Raw genomic sequence first — 18,939 nt, 5'->3', positions numbered from 1 at the left:
GATCCGGCCGGCGGCGGGGCGTGGCGGCGGCCTCTTATCCTCCCGAGCACAACCCTCACGGCGTGCGGGCCCTCCCAAGCATGGTGGATCTAGAGCCCCTTCTCAGCCCGACGTCCAGATCTGCAGCTCCAAGCGCAACCACATCAGGTCACTTGCAGCTCCGAGTGCAGCCTCCTTCCAGTGGCCGAGGTGAGCCCTTTGCCAACGACAAGCACCCACAACACAAGCCAGGTATGCATGTTCCTTCTCTTCCCTTTTGTGCAAATTTGAGAACGAACCCTAATTTAAGCTATTTGGTTATGTGTATTCAGAACAGATCTGATCTAATCACATGTGTATGCCGTAGGACGTGGATTGAATTTTGTTAATATAACTAGTACTGATTTTTTTACCAGAGCAATACATGTAAGATTACTCTGTTATGCTTAAGGAAGATGAAAGTGACATGTAAGATTACTCTGTGCACTTTATTTTTGCTCTTAGTTGATGTTCATGCTGTTTTGTCTTCTCTATTTTAAGTGCCTACTAGGTGCAATATTAAATTATTTTTGTAGTCAACAATCTGTAGGCAACAGATAGAGCACACTATGTGATTGTAGTCAACAAAGATGGTATTGGTGAACCCAGCTAGACATACTAGGCATTCAAGGAATTTGCCAATATGAGATGACCCAAATGATTTAAGTGAACATTTGTATATTTAGTAAAAAGTTAATATTTCTATGTCATGTCTGGTTGTGTTAGAATTAAATTAAAAAGAGATCTAGTGAGATTGATATGTGGTTCGTAGTAGAATTGAAAATACAGTTGCGTATATGTTGCTTGCGTCTAAAAATTCAGACCATGCATTAGCAGTTACTCTGTCTACAGATTGAAACAATGTCTTATTTCTTAGCAATAATTTGGATATTTTTGTGAAAGCGCTGACTAGTATAGCACCTCATGTATGTTACTACATATTGAATTGCTTCTACAGATTGACACATTCAAAAATATTTCAGCTTTAGGGGACTGAAATTGGGGGTTCATCCTGCAGCTTGGAGATGCTATGAAAACAGTATCTTGAATATCTTGCATCCCTAACTATGCCTTGTGACTTTTTTTGTTTTGTACTACTCTTGAGTGGCTGTGATGAATCAAGTTTCCATTAGAGAACTTCTGCACTTTAGCACCTTATGAGCTGGTACTTGGGATATTTTGTTTTGTTTGCTGCTTAACTAGGATGGCTTGTACCAGTACAAGCAACCAGTTCTGTGGCCAGTTCAATTCCCATTAGAGAGAATTAAATTAAGCTCCAGCTGAAATTAAGTTGCAGTTGTAAGGCTGATAATGGGTAAATCTGAGCCATTTCTTGAGTTCTTTTGCTCTTGATAATGGGTAAATTTCTGGAGATGGTCACTGTCTTGTGGTATTTCTTCTGTGAAATTTTGGCTGGAACTTTTGTCTTCTTCCGTTTGTAAGTGCTTGGCTGCTCCTCCCATTGACAGTTGCTTTATCTCAATGCCTTGTAGTAAATATGATGGCAACTGCTTGGCTGAGGCCTCACTTACTTTGCCAATGATGATATCATATTAAGCATGCCAAGAACTGATGACCTTGAGCTTGTGTTGAGGTACTGGAACTTTGTTTCTTACTCTGTTTGTTTCTTATGCTCCAAGCTCAAGGTCAACCGAGGAGCAACTGATATCTGAGGCCAATGTGTTGAATACTACATCATTTGATCACCATTCTAGTATATAACTGATCTGTGCTAGTATATAACTGATCTGTTCCTTTGCACTGTCTTATTATTATTTTGGTCTACATATTTTTTTAGACATCTTTCTCATATAAGAAAACTTGCCCATTCTACCATGTTAGCTTTCTGTTATTGCATTCATGTGACAAACCACTCAAGATTACTCAACTTCTCACACGGAATATTATGGGTTCAACTTCTAGAAGAATGTTCTTCTCCTCTATTGTTAGTTCAAACCGTTGTCTTGGTGGAGGTGGACCCCTCTCATCTGGTCTCCTTGGGGTCTCCCAGGATTGTTTCTTTGGCTGCTCCAGTTACCAGATTTGGCACCCCATCCATCTGCTTTCCTTCTGGTCCTTGTTACCAGATTTGGCACCCTATCTCCATATATTTTCTGGGTCGACTGTTTCTGAGAGTTTATTTTGTGCCTAGAGCCATCGAATCCAAATCCAATACGTCCTTCTATGATCCTTCCAGTTCGTTTCATTGTTTCCGACGGCCTGGCAGTTGAAACCGAGATATTTTGAATCATGTACATGTCGCTGTCGTCACTCGTGAGACAACTCTAGTCACTTTTGTTATGCTACTAATAATATATGGTACCAATAATATATGCAGTATATCTATAAACATCTATGTTTGACAGCTTGTTTGTGTATATGATTCAGGGCTTAACAGTGCTGTTTACTACAGCAATTGTATTTTACAACAATTCAGAAGACAAGTTGTAGCATCACATGAATAATGGAGAGTTTCTTTTGATTAGTAGGCAGAGTTTTTGTCACTATTTGCAGTAATAATCAATGGTGTAATGTGCTTTGATGTTAATGTGTTCAGGCTAGTTGTAACTCTCATGGTTTCTCATCAATAAGCTCTGATCCATAGCTTTAATCACTAGAGTTACATGAAAAATCTCATTAACCCAACTACCAATTCACTGATACATCTGCATGCTTCTCGTAATTGATTTGATTCCAGCTTCATGTTTCTTGAATATACGTACCGGCAGTGAAAATATTGTTTGCTTGTGGACAACAAGGTCCACCTGGTAAGTGAAGTTTGATTTTGTACTCCGACTTTTATGACATTATGTGTTGTCGAAAAGTTCAATTGCTCCTGCTGATGAGATTAACACTGAGCTTTCATTGTAGCTGGAAAAATAACAGGCATGAACTGCTTCACCATGCCAACAACAGCCATGCATCTCACTGTACAAACTCATCTTCTAGTCAATTGTAGCACAATAATATGGCTGCCTTGTATCATATATATACATGTCATTTTTATGGTTCACCCCAGATGTTGAAAGTTCGAGAATTCCATTGCTTGATTTGCATCATTTTTTATCAGATGATTATAATATGGCTGCCTTGTATCATATATATATATACATGTTATTTTTTATGGTTCACCCCAAATGTTAGAAGTTCAAGAATTTCATTGCTTGATTTGCATCATTTTCTGTTAGATGATGATATGCCATAGCATCTAATCCTTCTATTTTGCAGGCATGTCGTCTCTTAGCAGGGAGCTGGTTTTCCTCATCCTGCAGTTCCTCGATGAGAAGTTCAAGGAGACGATGCACAAGGGAGTACTCGCCATGATCATGAATGGGGTTTTTGGAGCCTTTCTTTGCTGGGTGAGCTGGGATTTCTGATGCTTTTTGCGGTTGCCCGTGCAGGCTGGAGCAGGAGTCGGGCTTCTACTTCAACATGAAGCACTTCGAGGACCTCGTGCAGGGCGGCGAGTGGGACGAGGTGGAGAGGTACCTCAGCGGCTTCACCATGCTGGAGGACAACCGCTACTCCATGAAGATCTTTTTTGACATCTTCAAGCAGAATTACCTCGAGGCCCTTGATAGGCTCTAATCTGTTAGCTTTAGTTTTAGGTATAATATGACTCAATGATGCATGCTGGTACTTTACTCATCTTGACTGAGACTTGAACTTTGAGATGAGATGGTAATGCTTTTGAATGTATTGATGCCGGATCATTTAAACATTATCTCTATGTAGCCCGGATGTCATTAATGAATGTGTTGAACATTTGGATCTTTATATGTATGCTATCTATTATTTTTTTTAATCTGGGCGAAATGAATTTTTCTGTGAGTTCACCTAGACCGACAGAAAAAAACATGAGTTTTTCTGTGCGTTTATTTCTTTTTTCTGTGTGGATTAACACACAGAAAAATTAGTTTTAATCTGGGCGAACACAATTTTTCTGTGCGTGCGAGACCCACAGAAAAATTGTTTCTGACGGTGAACCCACAGAAAAATTGGATTTTTCTGTCATTATATTTCTGTGGGTATTTTTCTGAGGGTACACCGTCAGAAAAATATTTTTCTGACGGTATTCGAATTTTTCCGTGGGTTTTCGCACCGTCAGAAAAAATCGAGATTCCAGTAGTGGTAGCTTTCACCTCTCATCTTCTGGATGGTCTCGGCAACGCGATTTTCTCCGCGGTCACGGACAAGCTTTTGAATCCCAGCACAAGATCGATCGATCCATCGTTAACGCGTTCTTGCTTGTCCAACTACTTATTAAAGTTTCCGTGGAAGTTAACACGGTTAACCCAGGCCAAGTGAATTCCAACCCTATCTACATGCATGTCGCTATCCTGTGCAGGGCATAGGCTACTAACAGTAACACTCTCTTACTCTTACTCGTCAAGTATTTTATTTCTCTCTCGCAACTACTACATTCGTTTGGTCTGTAAAATAAAAAAAACTATTATATTAATTGGTTCCAGATTATACTTTTATTTGTTCTCAATCTTTCTTAATCTTGACCAATTTTAATATAAAATATATTAATATGTATAACCTTAAATAAATCCACTAGCTATCAAGATCATATTTTGTGAATTACATAATCAAACTATTTTGATATTTCATATATTGATAATTTTTTTATAAATTTATTTAATTTTTACTTAAAACAAAAGTAAAGTGAACTATAATTTTAAACATAGAACGAAGAATATTAAATGATTCGTACAACAATTAGCTAGCTAGGTTAATTTAACTATATATGGTCAACAATGGAATCAAATTAAAATATTAGAAAAAAGTGAGAGAAAAAACTTAATTACAACTCGTGGAACCAATTACTTGAAGTCATGAAGATTCCTCATAACATCGAAAAACTTTCAAGCACAGGTTTCCTGAAACTTTTTAGTTTAAAATTCGCTGAAAGCTCCAACCAATATCGCTGAAAACTTTTATGCTTTTATGTACAAGTTAAAATTAATTTGAAACGCAAGTCTGAACTCTCAGGCCTTCTCCTTTTTTTCGCCTCTAGTGACTCCTAAAAGTGTGGTTAGATGATGTTGCGCTCATTATAACGCCGGGATTTATTGATTTAATAAACTAAAAGTCTTCCTTCAAATGTTGCAAGTTTGCAACCCAATAATTCACACTCACACGAACAGTAGCAAGTACCTAAAATGCCCTCCGACTGGCCGAAGAATGAACAGTTGGCAGGGTCAGTTGTGCATTGCAGAATCCGCTCCACCCCTATAAAATGCTGTCCATTAGGCACCACGGTTTCTTCATCCAAAGAAGTCATCTCCATCTCCCTTGAGAAGTTCACCGAGAGACATCTGATCTTTCTTTGACGTGTCATGGCCGAGGAGAAGCACATCACCACCTGTTCCACCACCGCAAGGATGAGGAGAGCTCCGGCGAGGTGGACTACGAGAAGAAGGAGAAGCACCACAAGCACATGGAGCAGCTCGGCGAGCTCGGCGCCATTGCCGCCGGCGCATATGCCCTGGTGATGAGAACAAGATCCAACTTCTTTGATCGATCGCCTGATCGATGCATATATGATTCAGCTCTTGATCTGGTATGCATCGATGCGTTCCTGTGCATGTGACTGCAGCATGAGAAGCACGAGGCCAAGAAGGACCCGGAGAACGAGCACGGCCACTGGATCAAGGAGGAGGTGGCCGCCGTCGCCGCCGTGGGCTCCGCTGGGTTCGCCTTCCACGAGCACCACGAGAAGAAGGACGCCAAGAAGCACGGCCACAACTGATCGATCGACTGCCCGAGCCACAACTCGTCGCGGCTGCTGCTTGATTTGTTCTCTTTCAACTCGTGTGTGTGCAGGTCTTGATTTGGGCTACCGATATTTGCACGTAGGAACTCTTGATCTTCGGCGTTCTTGTATCAAGTACAAATCAAGCCTTGGTGTGTGTGCATATATCCTTTTTAATTATTATTTATGTATCGAGAGATGTTCTGATCTATACTCGAATAATGTGAATTTACGTGTGTTTATAAACAGATTTAAGAAATCCGCCCTGATTTGATTTGTCTTTAACTAAACCACGCACTGATCATAGTAACTCCGTTCACTTTTCATATGGGACTTTTAGGACAAATTAGTGGTTTTATTTGAGTTTCATTTGCATCTAATACAAGGGGATTGCTAGCGTCCGAACGTTCGGAAGGACGGCAGCGCCTACACCCCATTTCTCGCGCCCAAGACCGCACGCGGGGACTATCTGCACCCGCTCGGTGGTGCTCCAGCAGCTACAGCAGGCGGCTGGGGCAGGTGGGTCCCATTGCAACATATGTAACACCAGATCTACTTTTGCAATATCTAGATGAAACACTTGCAACATATGTCCGAAACAGCTGAAACACTTGCAACATACGTCTAAACCACTTGTAAAAACACCTAAAAATACTTGAAAGCCATTGTAAACATATACAACATCTAGATCTATTTTTGCAATATCCAGATGAAACACTTGCAACATACGTATGAAACACCTGAAACACTTGAAACATTCGCTTAATTGCAACATGCATGTTATGCAACATCCAGATATACTTCTGCAACATCCAGATGAAACACTTAAAACAACACTTGAAATATATGCTTGCAACATGAAACATAGCTTGCAACATGCATATATAGCCATTGCAACACACACAACATCCTGATGAAACACTTTAAACATACATCTAAAACACTTGAAACACGGCATCACCGGTGGCCATGGCATATCTGATGGGGAACTGCAGTAGCCAGGAAGCAGCGCTCGGGTGTAGTCCGTCTAGATGAGAGAGAGAGAGGAGGTCGTCAGCAGCACAGCGAGCAGCGCGGTGTGCTCCAGGTAGTGCTCGGACCTATCGTCAATGTCCTCGACCATGAGCATGCGGTTGATGTAGCCCATCACGATGTTCGAGAACGCCTCTGAATCGTTCGGGCGGTCTGGCTGCCCCATCGAGGGTGGCATGGCAGACACATCGCATGGCGGCGACGTGTGGTTATTGCGGGCGGGCAGAACCATAGTTGTAGGCGTGACATTCAGATAGCTGCCGCCGCCATCGCCCGCAGCCGAAGCAATCCCATCAGGTGACAGAAACAACATAACAGCGACTTGTGCCCGGTGAATGTGAGAGGAGGATGGGGATGGCTGAGCTCGTTGTGCTATTCGCCTGGTGAGGATGAGAGGGGTTTGAAGAAGAGGTAGAGCAGGAGGCGGTGTCGGTGGAGGCTGAAAAATAAGTGGATAAAAATTAATTAGGGAACGAGTGGTTGTCCGTGGGCCACATGAGCCTGGAGTCCGTCCGATATTTTCAAGAGCATCGGATGCTTAGGTTAGAGCATTTCCATTAATATTATGACACATCAGCAAATTTGATGTCTTGGACCAAGTGTAATGTTCAACCCTTTTGTTATAGAATCCAATCCGAATCAGCTCTTTTCAATACATAGCCCATAGACAATCCTTAAAAAGAGGCCGTATTGGGGCTCCATTTGGCCCTTGGATTTAGAAGGCCCATTCCCAGTCTTAGACTTGGCAGGTTAATTGTGAAGAAAGAGATAGAGAGAGTTTCATCTGTATGAAATCCGCTGTCACAGTTACTGACACAAAAGTTGACTTGGCATTCTTGGTAACTGTGTCATCAAACTTCCCACTAAGATTAGCTTTATGCCCATCTTGAAATTAAATACCAAGGACAACATCATGGTGTTACTTGGGTTGCACAGTTTAAGTGGAAAAATCATGGAGTTTTTCTACATTCTGTTTAGAGCAACTCCAACCAAGACCTTATTTGAGCCCTCATCCTATTTTGATAGTTCAAACACATGAAAAAGCTCACCAACCGAACTCCTATTCACCCCCCGATGGATGTGAGGCTCTCGTTCCTCTCTCCTGAACCCCAAATGTAGGAACCCCTCATCCTGTCCCTACAACTCCTTTCTCTCTTCCCACAAAGTTGACAAATGGGGTCTATGAGCAAGGTCCATGATAATATACAGTAAAGTAAGAAAGATTTAGGAAATCGGTTGGAGTGTGCTAAGTAGTAAGGGCTGGCAATTTGAGGGAATTTGGGGGTGGGGGAAGAGCTTGGTTGAAGTTGCTCTTTTACATACTTAGCTTGATGACCTTTCATAGGTTATTTCAAAGTAACACAATATTCCCACCATGAATGTCTGCCATTTCAATGCCCTTATTACGTACAAGGATTTACATGTTGATTTCAAGGCTTCCTCTACTTTTAAGGCCCTGTTTTCTGGACCGCGAACTCCACCAATAATAGTGTTCAAATCAGGGCACATATATATTTTCCATTTTCTTTATTTTCTCATCATCTCTGTTTATACAAATAATGTTACTAGTTTATACAAATAACTACTCCTGGCCTTTATTCCAAATTGTAAGTTCTGGCTTTTCTATATATATAACTTTTGCTATATATCTAGATATACATTGTGCCTAGATACATAGTAAAAGTTATGTGCATAGAAAAGCCAGAATAGCTTACAATTTGGAATAGAGGGAGTAATACTAAAATCCACAAATTGAAACACATTAGTTTAAGTTTAAATGACATCGTTCATCACATCACATAGTTCGCCACAACATTAAGTTCATATATGAACACGAAACATAGGAAAGGATCAATTCTCTCCTCTGTTGCCACCACCACCACTAGCCTTGCTACCTCCACCCATTGCATACAAATTGGCAATCAAAAGGATCAAACGAATCCTATATACAAATTGACTATTAGTTGAAATCAAATGAATCCTAAATACCAATTTACTATCAACTTAATAAAACAAATCCACTCAAAAACCACATGTATATTGGTAAATACATTGATAACAATTTTAAAAAATAAAATCTATAATTTACGTTGGAGCTTGGGGTACCAATGTAGGTGACTACGAGAGGCGGGCACATAGTGGTGTGCGGCGCCACCACTGGCGTGGGAAGCCTTGCCAGGACGGGGAAGTAGGCCTGTGGTGGAGGGAGCCGATGGTGGAGGAATGTGTGTGTGTGTGGGTGTGGGTGTTGGGGGGGGGGGGCGGGGGGGGGGGGGGGAGCCACGCCAAGATAGGATAGGAGCCGAGGTGGAGGTAGAAACATTGGAAGAAGGGACGCACGGGAAGAGGGAGCCACGCCAGGATGGTGCTCGCACCATGGGAGAAGGGACCTGCATTGGGGAAGGTGCTCGTGCTAGGTAGCATCTCTCGAGATCTCAGGTTAAGGCCCCTTTTGCATTGTTGCCAGATTTTTTTGGATCATGTATTTTTTTGTGAAATTAAACTGATTTATATGAAATTTATGTATGATTCCTGTGAAATTCCGCACATAATGTTTTTGATATTACATAGTTCCAATGATATTGCTGATAAATAAAGGGAACATAAAATAACAAAATTATGCATGAAAGGGTCTATTATTAAATTCCCATCCGTGAGAGGCGAATAGGTCCAGCGTAGTGGTCTCTAATTTCCTGCTCGCTAACTGGAAAGACTCCTTTGTATCATCATCAAGCTACAGTGGTGCCCAAAACCACATCCATTGCATATTATCCTAAAGATGTTTAATGGTTTTGTAATAGTTAGAGAAATAACACTTTTGATTGCCTTTCCAATTCCTCTCAGTAAGATTGTCCTTTGTTAAAATTACCCCTTGCTAGAGATACCACACAGGACAATCTTGATTTTTAGAAAAAAATTTAACTTCCAAATGAATATACGAGAGAAAGACTTAAAAGATGAACTAAAATTGTTGTCTGGATAAGAATTAACACGGTGATTCCAATTGCCAAAACAACATGGTTTACAATATTTTGACTATCTGATGGTCAAAGTTTATAATTTTTTATTTTCATATCAAGCTTTCTTGGAGATCTCTTGGATGACCAAATTTCTAGCCCTATGTATGGTGGCAAGGAACAGGCACACTACTAGAGAACAGACTTTAGAACGATGTCCCAATTTGGCATTAGCCTCGGCATTTTTTGCCCCCGGGACTAAAGGACCCTTTAGTCCCGGTTGGTAATACCAACCGGGACTAAAGGTCCCTGCCCAACGGTCGTCCGCGGGGCAGGGGCCTTTAGTCCCGGCTGGTATTACCAACCGGGACTAAAGGTAAACCTTTAGTCCCGGCTGGTAATACCAGCCGGGACTAAAGCTTTTAGTCCCGGTTTGGGTGATGCCCCGGGAATAAAGATTAATCTTTAGTCCCGGTTTGGACCCCTAACCGGGACTAATAATCCCGGCCTATAATTCAGCTCATTTCTTCCTCCCCGAGCCCGAGCCATTCCATTCAAACTCACTGCCTCTGTTTTTCAGCTTGCTGTTGTTCTTGCTCTCTCCCCCTCCATTGGTGTTGCTCTTCGATTTTGGAGGTAACAAACTTAATCCTCTTATGTTTTATCAGTAGCTTATCTCATTTTGCGATGTAGATGCATGTGTAACTTTATATGTTGGACTTTATTATGATTTTATATGTAAACTTAGAAAATTGTAGAAAATCCGTACTAGTTGAACTTGCGGACCGTGTTCAAGTCGGCGAGCATGTTCTCTGCCGAGCGGTAACGGACGTCAAGGAGGAGCTTTGATTCTACGAGGGAGAGCGGCAACGGTCGTGGAAGACCGTGTTCCCTTTCTCGTAGAATCGGAGCTCTTCCTTGGCCTAGTACGGTGCCGTCCGGTGGAGAAATGCTCGCCGAGTTGATCACGTAAGCAAGGTCAACTAGTACGGATGGTTATTTATTGAAACATGTTTTTGAGCTATAATTTGATGGATATTTGATAACTTCAGACCTACAAATGTCATCTACAAATGTTACTATCCTCGGCAACCTAAACGTCCGCGAGCTCGCCGATATCGAGCAGGTCACTTAGAATTATTTTTTCCATGAAATGAACTACTTAGAAATCATGCCTTTTTTTAGAATTAAATTTTCCATGAAATGAAAAACTTAGTAAATAGTTAGAAAATTATAGAAAATCCGTACTAGTTGAACTTGCGGACCGTGTTCAGCTCGGCCAACATGTTCTCTGCCGAGCGGTAACGGACGTCAAGGAGGAACTTTGATGCTACGAGGGAGAGCTGCAACGGTCGTGGAAGACCGTGTTCCCTTTCTCGTAGAATCGGAGCTCTTCCTTGGCCAAGTACGGTGCCGTCCGGTGGAGAAATGCTGGCCGAGATGATCACGTAAGCAAGGTCAACTAGTACGGGTGGTTATTTATTGAAACATGTGAAATCCGTACTAGTTTTGTTTAAATATATCATTTTAGAAAATATGAAATTTACACTAGTTTGCAAAAATAAGTATAGAAAGTAGATGACAACTGGTACCGGATCATCGGCCTCTTGTTCGGTTGCGAAACGACTGAGGCCAGAACTCCCTCTCATTATCTGCGGCAAGTGTAAGCAGAAGATTGTGATGGAGTACCGAGTCAAGAGACAGGGACCCAACAAGGGCCGTGTTTTCTACAAGTGCCCGGATCGCGATGTGAGTTTCTTACGCATTTTATCTTTATGGCTAATTGACCTGCTTTTCTTGAATATTTTTGACTAAATATTTTTTGGCTTTAATTACAGTGGGAGGGCAATGGATGCGATGGTTGGTACTGGGAGGAAGATTATGCTACATACGTGCAGAATTTGGGTGCGCTTGAGGTAGCGGCTGCTGCTGATGAGGCAGTGAGCCAGCAGGAGAAGCTTATTGATATTCAACAGAAGAATGATTTGTCTGTTTTAGTTGCGTACGATCACGAAATAATTATGTTACTGAAGTGCATTGTAGTTTTAGTTTGTTTAGTGATAGTTGGGATTGCTTACGTTGTAGCCAGACTTAGTTAATTAATCAACCGTGTGTGTGTCATTTATGTTGTGTAATAAAATACTAAATTATGTTCAAGGTTTTCATAATTTGTCGTGTAATACAGATTATGTCACGCCATTGGATGTACAATGCCGATCGCCGCTCCCAAGACTTTATTGAGGGCTTGCACTATTTCTTAGGTGTGGCCGAGGCAAATAAGCGGGATGGTTTCATGTGCTGTCCATGTGCCCTATGTAAGAATTTAAAGGAATATTCAAGCTCAATGAGTCTTCATTCACATTTGCTTAAGTCAGGTTTCATGTCAAACTATATATGTTGGACTAAGCATGGAGAAAGCGGGGTCATGATGGAAGAAGGTGAAGGAGAAGATTTAGACATTGATGACATTATTGCTCAGTATGGTGCCTTTGATGATACTACAATGGGGGGAGATGAAGAAGAGGTAGCGGTAGAAGATGATCTCGGTGATGCTCTTGGCGATGCCATTCGTGATGCACAACAAGAATGGGAAAGTGAAAAAGAGAAAGTTAAGTTCGAGCGCATGCTTGAGGATCATAGGAAGTTGCTATACCCGACGGCCGAAGAGGGGCAAAAAAAGCTGGGTACAACACTGGAATTGCTACAATGGAAGGCAAAGAATGGTATATCCGACAAGGCATTTGGGAATTTATTGAACCTCATAAAGAAGATGCTTCCGAAGCCAAATGAATTGCCCACCACTACGTACGAAGCAAAAAAGGTTGTCTGCCCATTGGGATTAAAAATCCAGAAGATACATGCATGTCCTAATGACTGCATCCTCTACCATGGCAATGAATACGAGAATTTGGATGAATGCCCGGTATGTAAAGCATCGCGGTATAAGATCAGGCGCGATGATCCTGGTGACGTCGAGGGTGAACAACGTCCTAGAAAGAAAATCCCTGCCAAGGTTATGTGGTATGCTCCTATAATACCACGCTTAAAACGTTTGTTCAGAAATAAAGACCATGCAAAGTTGTTGCGGTGGTATAAAGAAGACCGTAAGGTAGACAATATGCTGAGACACCCAGCTGATGGGTCCCAGTGGAGAGCGATAGACAGGGAATTTCCAGAGTTTGCAAATGAGGCTAGAAACTTAAGGTTCGCCTTAAGTACAGATGGTATGAATCCTTTTGGAGAGCAGAGCACTAGTCATAGCACTTGGCCAGTTACTCTATGTATCTACAACCTTCCTCCATGGTTATGTATGAAGCGGAAGTTCATTATGATGCCGATCCTCATCCAAGGTCCGAGGCAACCTGGCAACGATATTGATGTCTATCTGAAGCCATTAGTTGAAGAACTTCTAGTTTTATGGAACAAACCAGGTGTACGTGTCTGGGATGAGTACAAACAAGAACACTTTGACCTACGAGCAATGTTGTTCGTAACAATCAATGATTGGCCTGCTTTAAGTAATCTTTCAGGTCAGACAAACAAAGGATATAATGCATGCACACATTGTTTTGATGACCTTGACAGTATATATTTGAAAAGATGTCGAAAGGTCGTGTACCTTGGCCATCGTCGATTCCTTCCGTTGAATCACCAAGTAAGAAAGAAAGGGAAGCATTTTAAAGGTAAGCCAGACCATCGGAAGAAGCCTTATAACCGAACCGGGGAAGATGTACTCGCAATGGTCAAGGATGTGAAAGTAGTATTTGGAAAGGGACAAGGCAGTGAATCTGTTCCCAAAGATGCTAAGGGACACGCACCCATGTGGAAGAAGAAGTCCATCTTTTGGGAGCTACCCTATTGGCAAGTCCTAGAGGTCCGCCACGCAATCGACGTGATGCACCTAACAAAGAATCTTTGTGTGAACCTGTTAGGATTCATGGGTGTGTACGGGAAGCCAAAGGATTCACTTGAAGCACGCCAGGACTTGCAGGGCATGAAAGAACGAGACAATCTTCATCCAGAGAAGACAGATGATGGACGTCATTACTTAAGTCCTGCTAGCTACACGCTTAGCAAAGAAGAGAGGGACAACATGTTCGAATGTCTAAGCAGCATCAAGGTCCCATCGGGATTCTCCTCCAATATAAAGGGTATAATAAATGTGCCAGATAAGAAATTCCTAAACTTAAAGTCCCATGACTGCCACGTGCTTATGACGCAATTGCTTCCAGTTGCTTTAAGAGGAATTCTACCTCCACATGTACGTCTAGCCACCGTGAAGCTATGTGCATTCCTCAATGCAATTTCTCAGAAGGCAATCAATCCAGTGGAACTAGCTACTCTACAGAATGATGTGGTTCAATGTCTTGTCAGCTTTGAGTTGGTGTTCCCTCCATCCTTCTTTAATATCATGACACACATCCTAGTTCATTTGGTGAAGGAGATTAGTATTCTTGGACCTGTGTTCTTACATAACATGTTCCCCTTCGAGAGGTTTATGGGAGTCTTGAAGAAATATGTGAAAGTCCGTTCTAAGCCTGAAGGAAGCATCGCCCAGGGCTATGGAACAGAGGAGGTCATTGAGTTCTGTGTTGACTTTATTCCTGACCTTGCCCCGATTGGTGTTCCCGAATCACGACACGAGGGGCGACTCAGTGGTAAAGGAACTTTAGGGAAGAAAACATATATCGGCATGGAAGACGATTATTTCAATAAAGCACACTACACAGTTCTTCAGAACTCGTCATTGGTGCATCCGTACATCGAGATACATAAGGAGTTCTTACGATCCAAATTTTCAGGGAAGACTGAAGCTTGGATTAGGCGTCAGCACATGGAAAGTTTCAGTGGTTGGTTGCGAAAAGAATGTCAAGGCGATGACAATATTGATGAGCAACTGTATTTGTTGGCTAGGCAGCCATCGTGGCATATCCTCACGTACCAAGGGTACGAGATAAATGGGAATACATTTTACACAGTTGCCCAAGATAAAAGGAGCACCAATCAAAATAGTGGTGTTCGCATAGATGGAACAGATCCAAATGGGAATATACAAACATATTATGGCCGCATAGAAGAGATATGGGAACTAGACTACGCACCTAATTTTAAAGTCCCTTTGTTCCGGTGCCAATGGGTGAAGCTGACCGGAGGAGGGGTAACAGTCGACAAAGAGTATGGAATGACAACAGTGGACCTCAACAATATTGGGTACAAAGAGGAACCATTCGTCCTTGCTGCCGATGTGAGTCAGGTGTTCTATGTGAAAGACATGTCTACAAAATCAAAGAGAGGAAAAAACGAAGACATCAACTCAATGATCAATGAGCCAAAGCGCCACATAATTCTTTCTGGGAAAATAAATATAGTGGGAATTGAAGACAAGTCAGACATGTCAGAAGATTACGAAAGAAATGTCCGAATTCCACCCTTCATAGTGAAGAAAGATCCAAGCATCATGTTAAATGATGAAGACACTCCATGGTTACGACAAGATCATAACCAAGGGTCATACGTCAAGAAGAAATTCACTGTTGTGCCCGCATGATACAACGATGCATGTTTAATATATTATGTTTTAGAGACGGATATTATGTAATATGTTATGACTTTGACTCTAGTATTATGAACTCTAAATGACTTCAAATTGAAAAGTTTTGAATACCAAGTTTGTTAAACTCAAAAAGATCTACAATTGTTGTTTTGGTCAACTTTCCATTTGAGAAAGTTTGGACGGTTCAAATTTGTGATTTTTAAATTTCGACGCCTACAAACTAGTTTTCGGGACCCTAGATTGTCTCAAATTGAAAAGTTTTGAATACCGAGTTTGTTAAGCTCATCAATATATACAATCCTTATATAGGCCATTTTTTCATTTGAGAAAGCTTGAACAAAATGTAGTTCAAATTTCACAAGTGTGTGACATAGTTTTAGAAAGTATATATGAGATTCAAGAAGTTGTGACTAGTGTTTGATAAAAATTTCTCAAATGGGAAAATGAGCTATGTAACAATTGTAGATCTTTCTGAGATGATCAAACTTGGTATTCAGAGTTTTTTCATCTGAGGTCATTTAGTGTCTCATTTGAGCAAGTTTGACCAAGTCAAATTTGGTCAAATAAAAAAACAACACTTTGACTCTAGTATTATGAACTCTAAATGACTTCAAATTGAAAAGTTTTGAATACCAAGTTTGTTAAACTCAAAAAGATCTACAATTGTTGTTTTGGTCAACTTTCCATTTGAGAAAGTTTGGACGGTTCAAATTTGTGATTTTTAAATTTCGACGCCTACAAACTAGTTTTCGGGACCCTAGATTGTCTCAAATTGAAAAGTTTTGAATACCGAGTTTGTTAAGCTCATCAATATATACAATCCTTATATAGGCCATTTTTTCATTTGAGAAAGCTTGAACAAAATGTAGTTCAAATTTCACAAGTGTGTGACATAGTTTTAGAAAGTATATATGAGATTCAAGAAGTTGTGACTAGTGTTTGATAAAAATTTCTCAAATGGGAAAATGAGCTATGTAACAATTGTAGATCTTTCTGAGATGATCAAACTTGGTATTCAGAGTTTTTTCATCTGAGGTCATTTAGTGTCTCATTTGAGCAAGTTTGACCAAGTCAAATTTGGTCAAATAAAAAAACAACACTTTGACTCTAGTATTATGAACTCTAAATGACTTCAAATTGAAAAGTTTTGAATACCAAGTTTGTTAAACTCAAAAAGATCTACAATTGTTGTTTTGGTCAACTTTCCATTTGAGAAAGTTTGGACGGTTCAAATTTGTGATTTTTAAATTTCGACGCCTACAAACTAGTTTTCGGGACCCTAGATTGTCTCAAATTGAAAAGTTTTGAATACCGAGTTTGTTAAGCTCATCAATATATACAATCCTTATATAGGCCATTTTTTCATTTGAGAAAGCTGTAGAACAAAAAATACTACATTTTCTCTATTTTTATAGGTTCAACAAAAAATTCCTGTCAATTTTGGTCAAAAACCGAGAAAAAATTGAAACATTGACGTTACAATAATGTGATAATAAATTTCCTATCGAATAATATTAGTTTTATTAATTTTAAGTTAGAAATATATTTTTGCATTAACAAAATACTTAGTATTAGTAACATTTATATTCTATATTCATAAAAGAAATTAAAAACTTTAGGTTACAAAATTTTCCTATTTACAATAAATAATTAGTTAATCAATAGTATTTTTTAAAATAAATATTGCAAAGTATTGAAGTTGCTATGGAATTAATTGATTAACCTAGTATTAAACAAAAACAAAATCCCAGGCCTTTCCAATTACGCTGGCGGGTTGGCAAATTTTTCAGGGCTTCAGTCCCGGCCCAGACCAAGAACCGGGACTAAAGGGTGGGCGGCAATTTAGGTGCCCGCCAAAAAATACCTTTAGTCCCGGCTGGCAACACGAGCCGGGACTAAAGGACATTTAGTCCCGGCTGGTAAGACCAACCGGGACTAAAGGGTTGGACCTTTAGTCCCGGTTGGTATTACCAGCCGGGACTAAATGCCCTGTAGTCCCGGCTGGTGTTACCAGCCGGGACTAAAGGGTCGCAGGCTATATATATCGAACGTCTGTTCTGTTCATCTTCGATCTCGCCTCCGTCGCTCAGCCGCCCGCCTGGCCGCGCCATCCGCCGTCGTCGAGCTCGTCTCTGCCGCGCCGCCGTCGTCGTCTACCCCCGCCCGGCCGCGCCATTCTCCAGGCCTGCATCGCCGCATCCCGTCTCCGCCGCCGCACCCGACCCCACCATCCGTCGCCGACGCTTCCCGCGCGCCCACGCCGTACGGCCTCCGTCGATCGAACTCGATATGATCTGCTGCTCTCGATCGGCTTTTTTTTTAGATTTTTTTTACAAAGTCTCGGCTGTATGTTAGATTAAAATAAGTACATGTAGTTTATTGTTAGTTTTTTAGTTATTTTTAGATAGTTTTTGATATATTAGATTTAAATGTATTAAAATTTAATTAGTATTTTATTTAGATAGTTTTTTTAGATAGTTTTTTATTATAGTTTTTGATATATGTTAGATTAAAATGTATTATCTTACTAGTTTATCTAATTTCATGTTAGATTTATTTAATTGGATTTAGTAATTATATATTCTATCTCTCTATATATATTATATCTAGAGATAGATTCTATATGTATACATATGTACTTAATTATTTCTATATGTATATATACATGTACTTATTTTCATGTGTTGAGAGAGAGAAAATTGTATCTAGAGAGACATTCTATGTGTATCACATGCATATCTAGAGATATAGACATATGCACTTATTTCTATGTGTTGAGAGAGAGAGAAAATATATTGTATCATTCTATGTGTATATATACATGTACTTATTTCCATGTTGATGAAATATTATGTGTTATTATATTTAATTGGATTTAGTAATTCTATATGTGTTATCACATGTACTTATATTATGTACCATAGTAATTCTATCTATGTGTTATCTTGAAGATACAAATGGCTGCTCCGAATGATAACTTGAGTGATGACATAATGGCGGATATTATCAACGCCGGCACCAATGTGGATGTAGATGACACGAGTCAGTACTTTGCTGATTATGAGGATATCCTGAATATGCCGGTGGTTGAAGATCAACAAATTGTCGCGCAAGAAAATACTGGCGAGGTATATTCGATTATCTATCATCTCTTATAGATGCATGCGTACGTATATTTGTTGTTAATCGTTGTGTTTGTACTCATGTAGCCGGTCTCTGGATCTACATCAACCACCAACAAAAGTAGGAAAGTCCGAGGGCCAAAAAAGCCATTAGAGGGCCGTTTCATAATATCAGAATTCGACACCGACACCGGCAAACCATTGGGACCACATGCTCAGACATATGTCAATCAATGTGGGTTCGTTGTAAGGGATAGGATCCCAGTTAGTGCTCGTGAATGGAAGCAGAAGATATCCGCTCCTAATGTTAGTTTTGTATCTGATCGTGACAAGAACCTAGCTTGGAGTGATATCACTCAACATTTCACATTACAAGCAGATGATGCTTTGAAGGAGCTAGTGAGGGATTGGACAATGAAGAAGATGGCAACATTGTTCCAGAGTTGGAAGAAGACATTGTATAAAAAGTTTATCTTGAAGAATGCTACGCCGAAT

General features: G+C 40.5%; 3 protein-coding genes across 3 annotated transcripts; all 3 read left to right on the top strand.

The window, feature by feature from the left end:
- Window positions 1-80: 80 nt before the first annotated feature.
- On the top strand, window positions 81-3,495 carry LOC136491857 (uncharacterized). The gene is made up of 4 exons (XM_066488075.1): window positions 81-231; window positions 2,717-2,786; window positions 2,890-2,948; window positions 3,247-3,495. The coding sequence occupies exons 1-4, from the start codon at window positions 81-83 to the stop codon at window positions 3,393-3,395; spliced, it is 429 nt and encodes a 142-aa protein (XP_066344172.1). The 3' UTR covers window positions 3,396-3,495.
- On the top strand, window positions 3,451-5,956 carry LOC136491856 (abscisic stress-ripening protein 3-like). The gene is made up of 3 exons (XM_066488074.1): window positions 3,451-3,588; window positions 5,339-5,515; window positions 5,624-5,956. The coding sequence occupies exons 1-3, from the start codon at window positions 3,451-3,453 to the stop codon at window positions 5,774-5,776; spliced, it is 468 nt and encodes a 155-aa protein (XP_066344171.1). The 3' UTR covers window positions 5,777-5,956.
- A 4,407-nt stretch (window positions 5,957-10,363) lies between these two features.
- On the top strand, window positions 10,364-15,316 carry LOC136492964 (uncharacterized). The gene is made up of 7 exons (XM_066488986.1): window positions 10,364-10,404; window positions 11,340-11,517; window positions 11,607-11,708; window positions 11,954-13,022; window positions 13,119-13,642; window positions 13,796-14,554; window positions 14,681-15,316. Exons 2-7 carry the CDS (start codon window positions 11,347-11,349, stop codon window positions 15,314-15,316), a joined length of 3,261 nt encoding a protein of 1,086 aa, XP_066345083.1. The 5' UTR covers window positions 10,364-10,404; window positions 11,340-11,346.
- Window positions 15,317-18,939: the final 3,623 nt, after the last annotated feature.

Source organism: Miscanthus floridulus, chromosome 11, assembly GCF_019320115.1.
Source record: "Miscanthus floridulus cultivar M001 chromosome 11, ASM1932011v1, whole genome shotgun sequence".
Lineage (NCBI taxonomy): Eukaryota > Viridiplantae > Streptophyta > Magnoliopsida > Poales > Poaceae > Miscanthus > Miscanthus floridulus.
The sequence above is the reverse complement of the archived record's forward strand: the minus strand, read 5'-3'. Positions and strand labels throughout refer to the sequence as shown.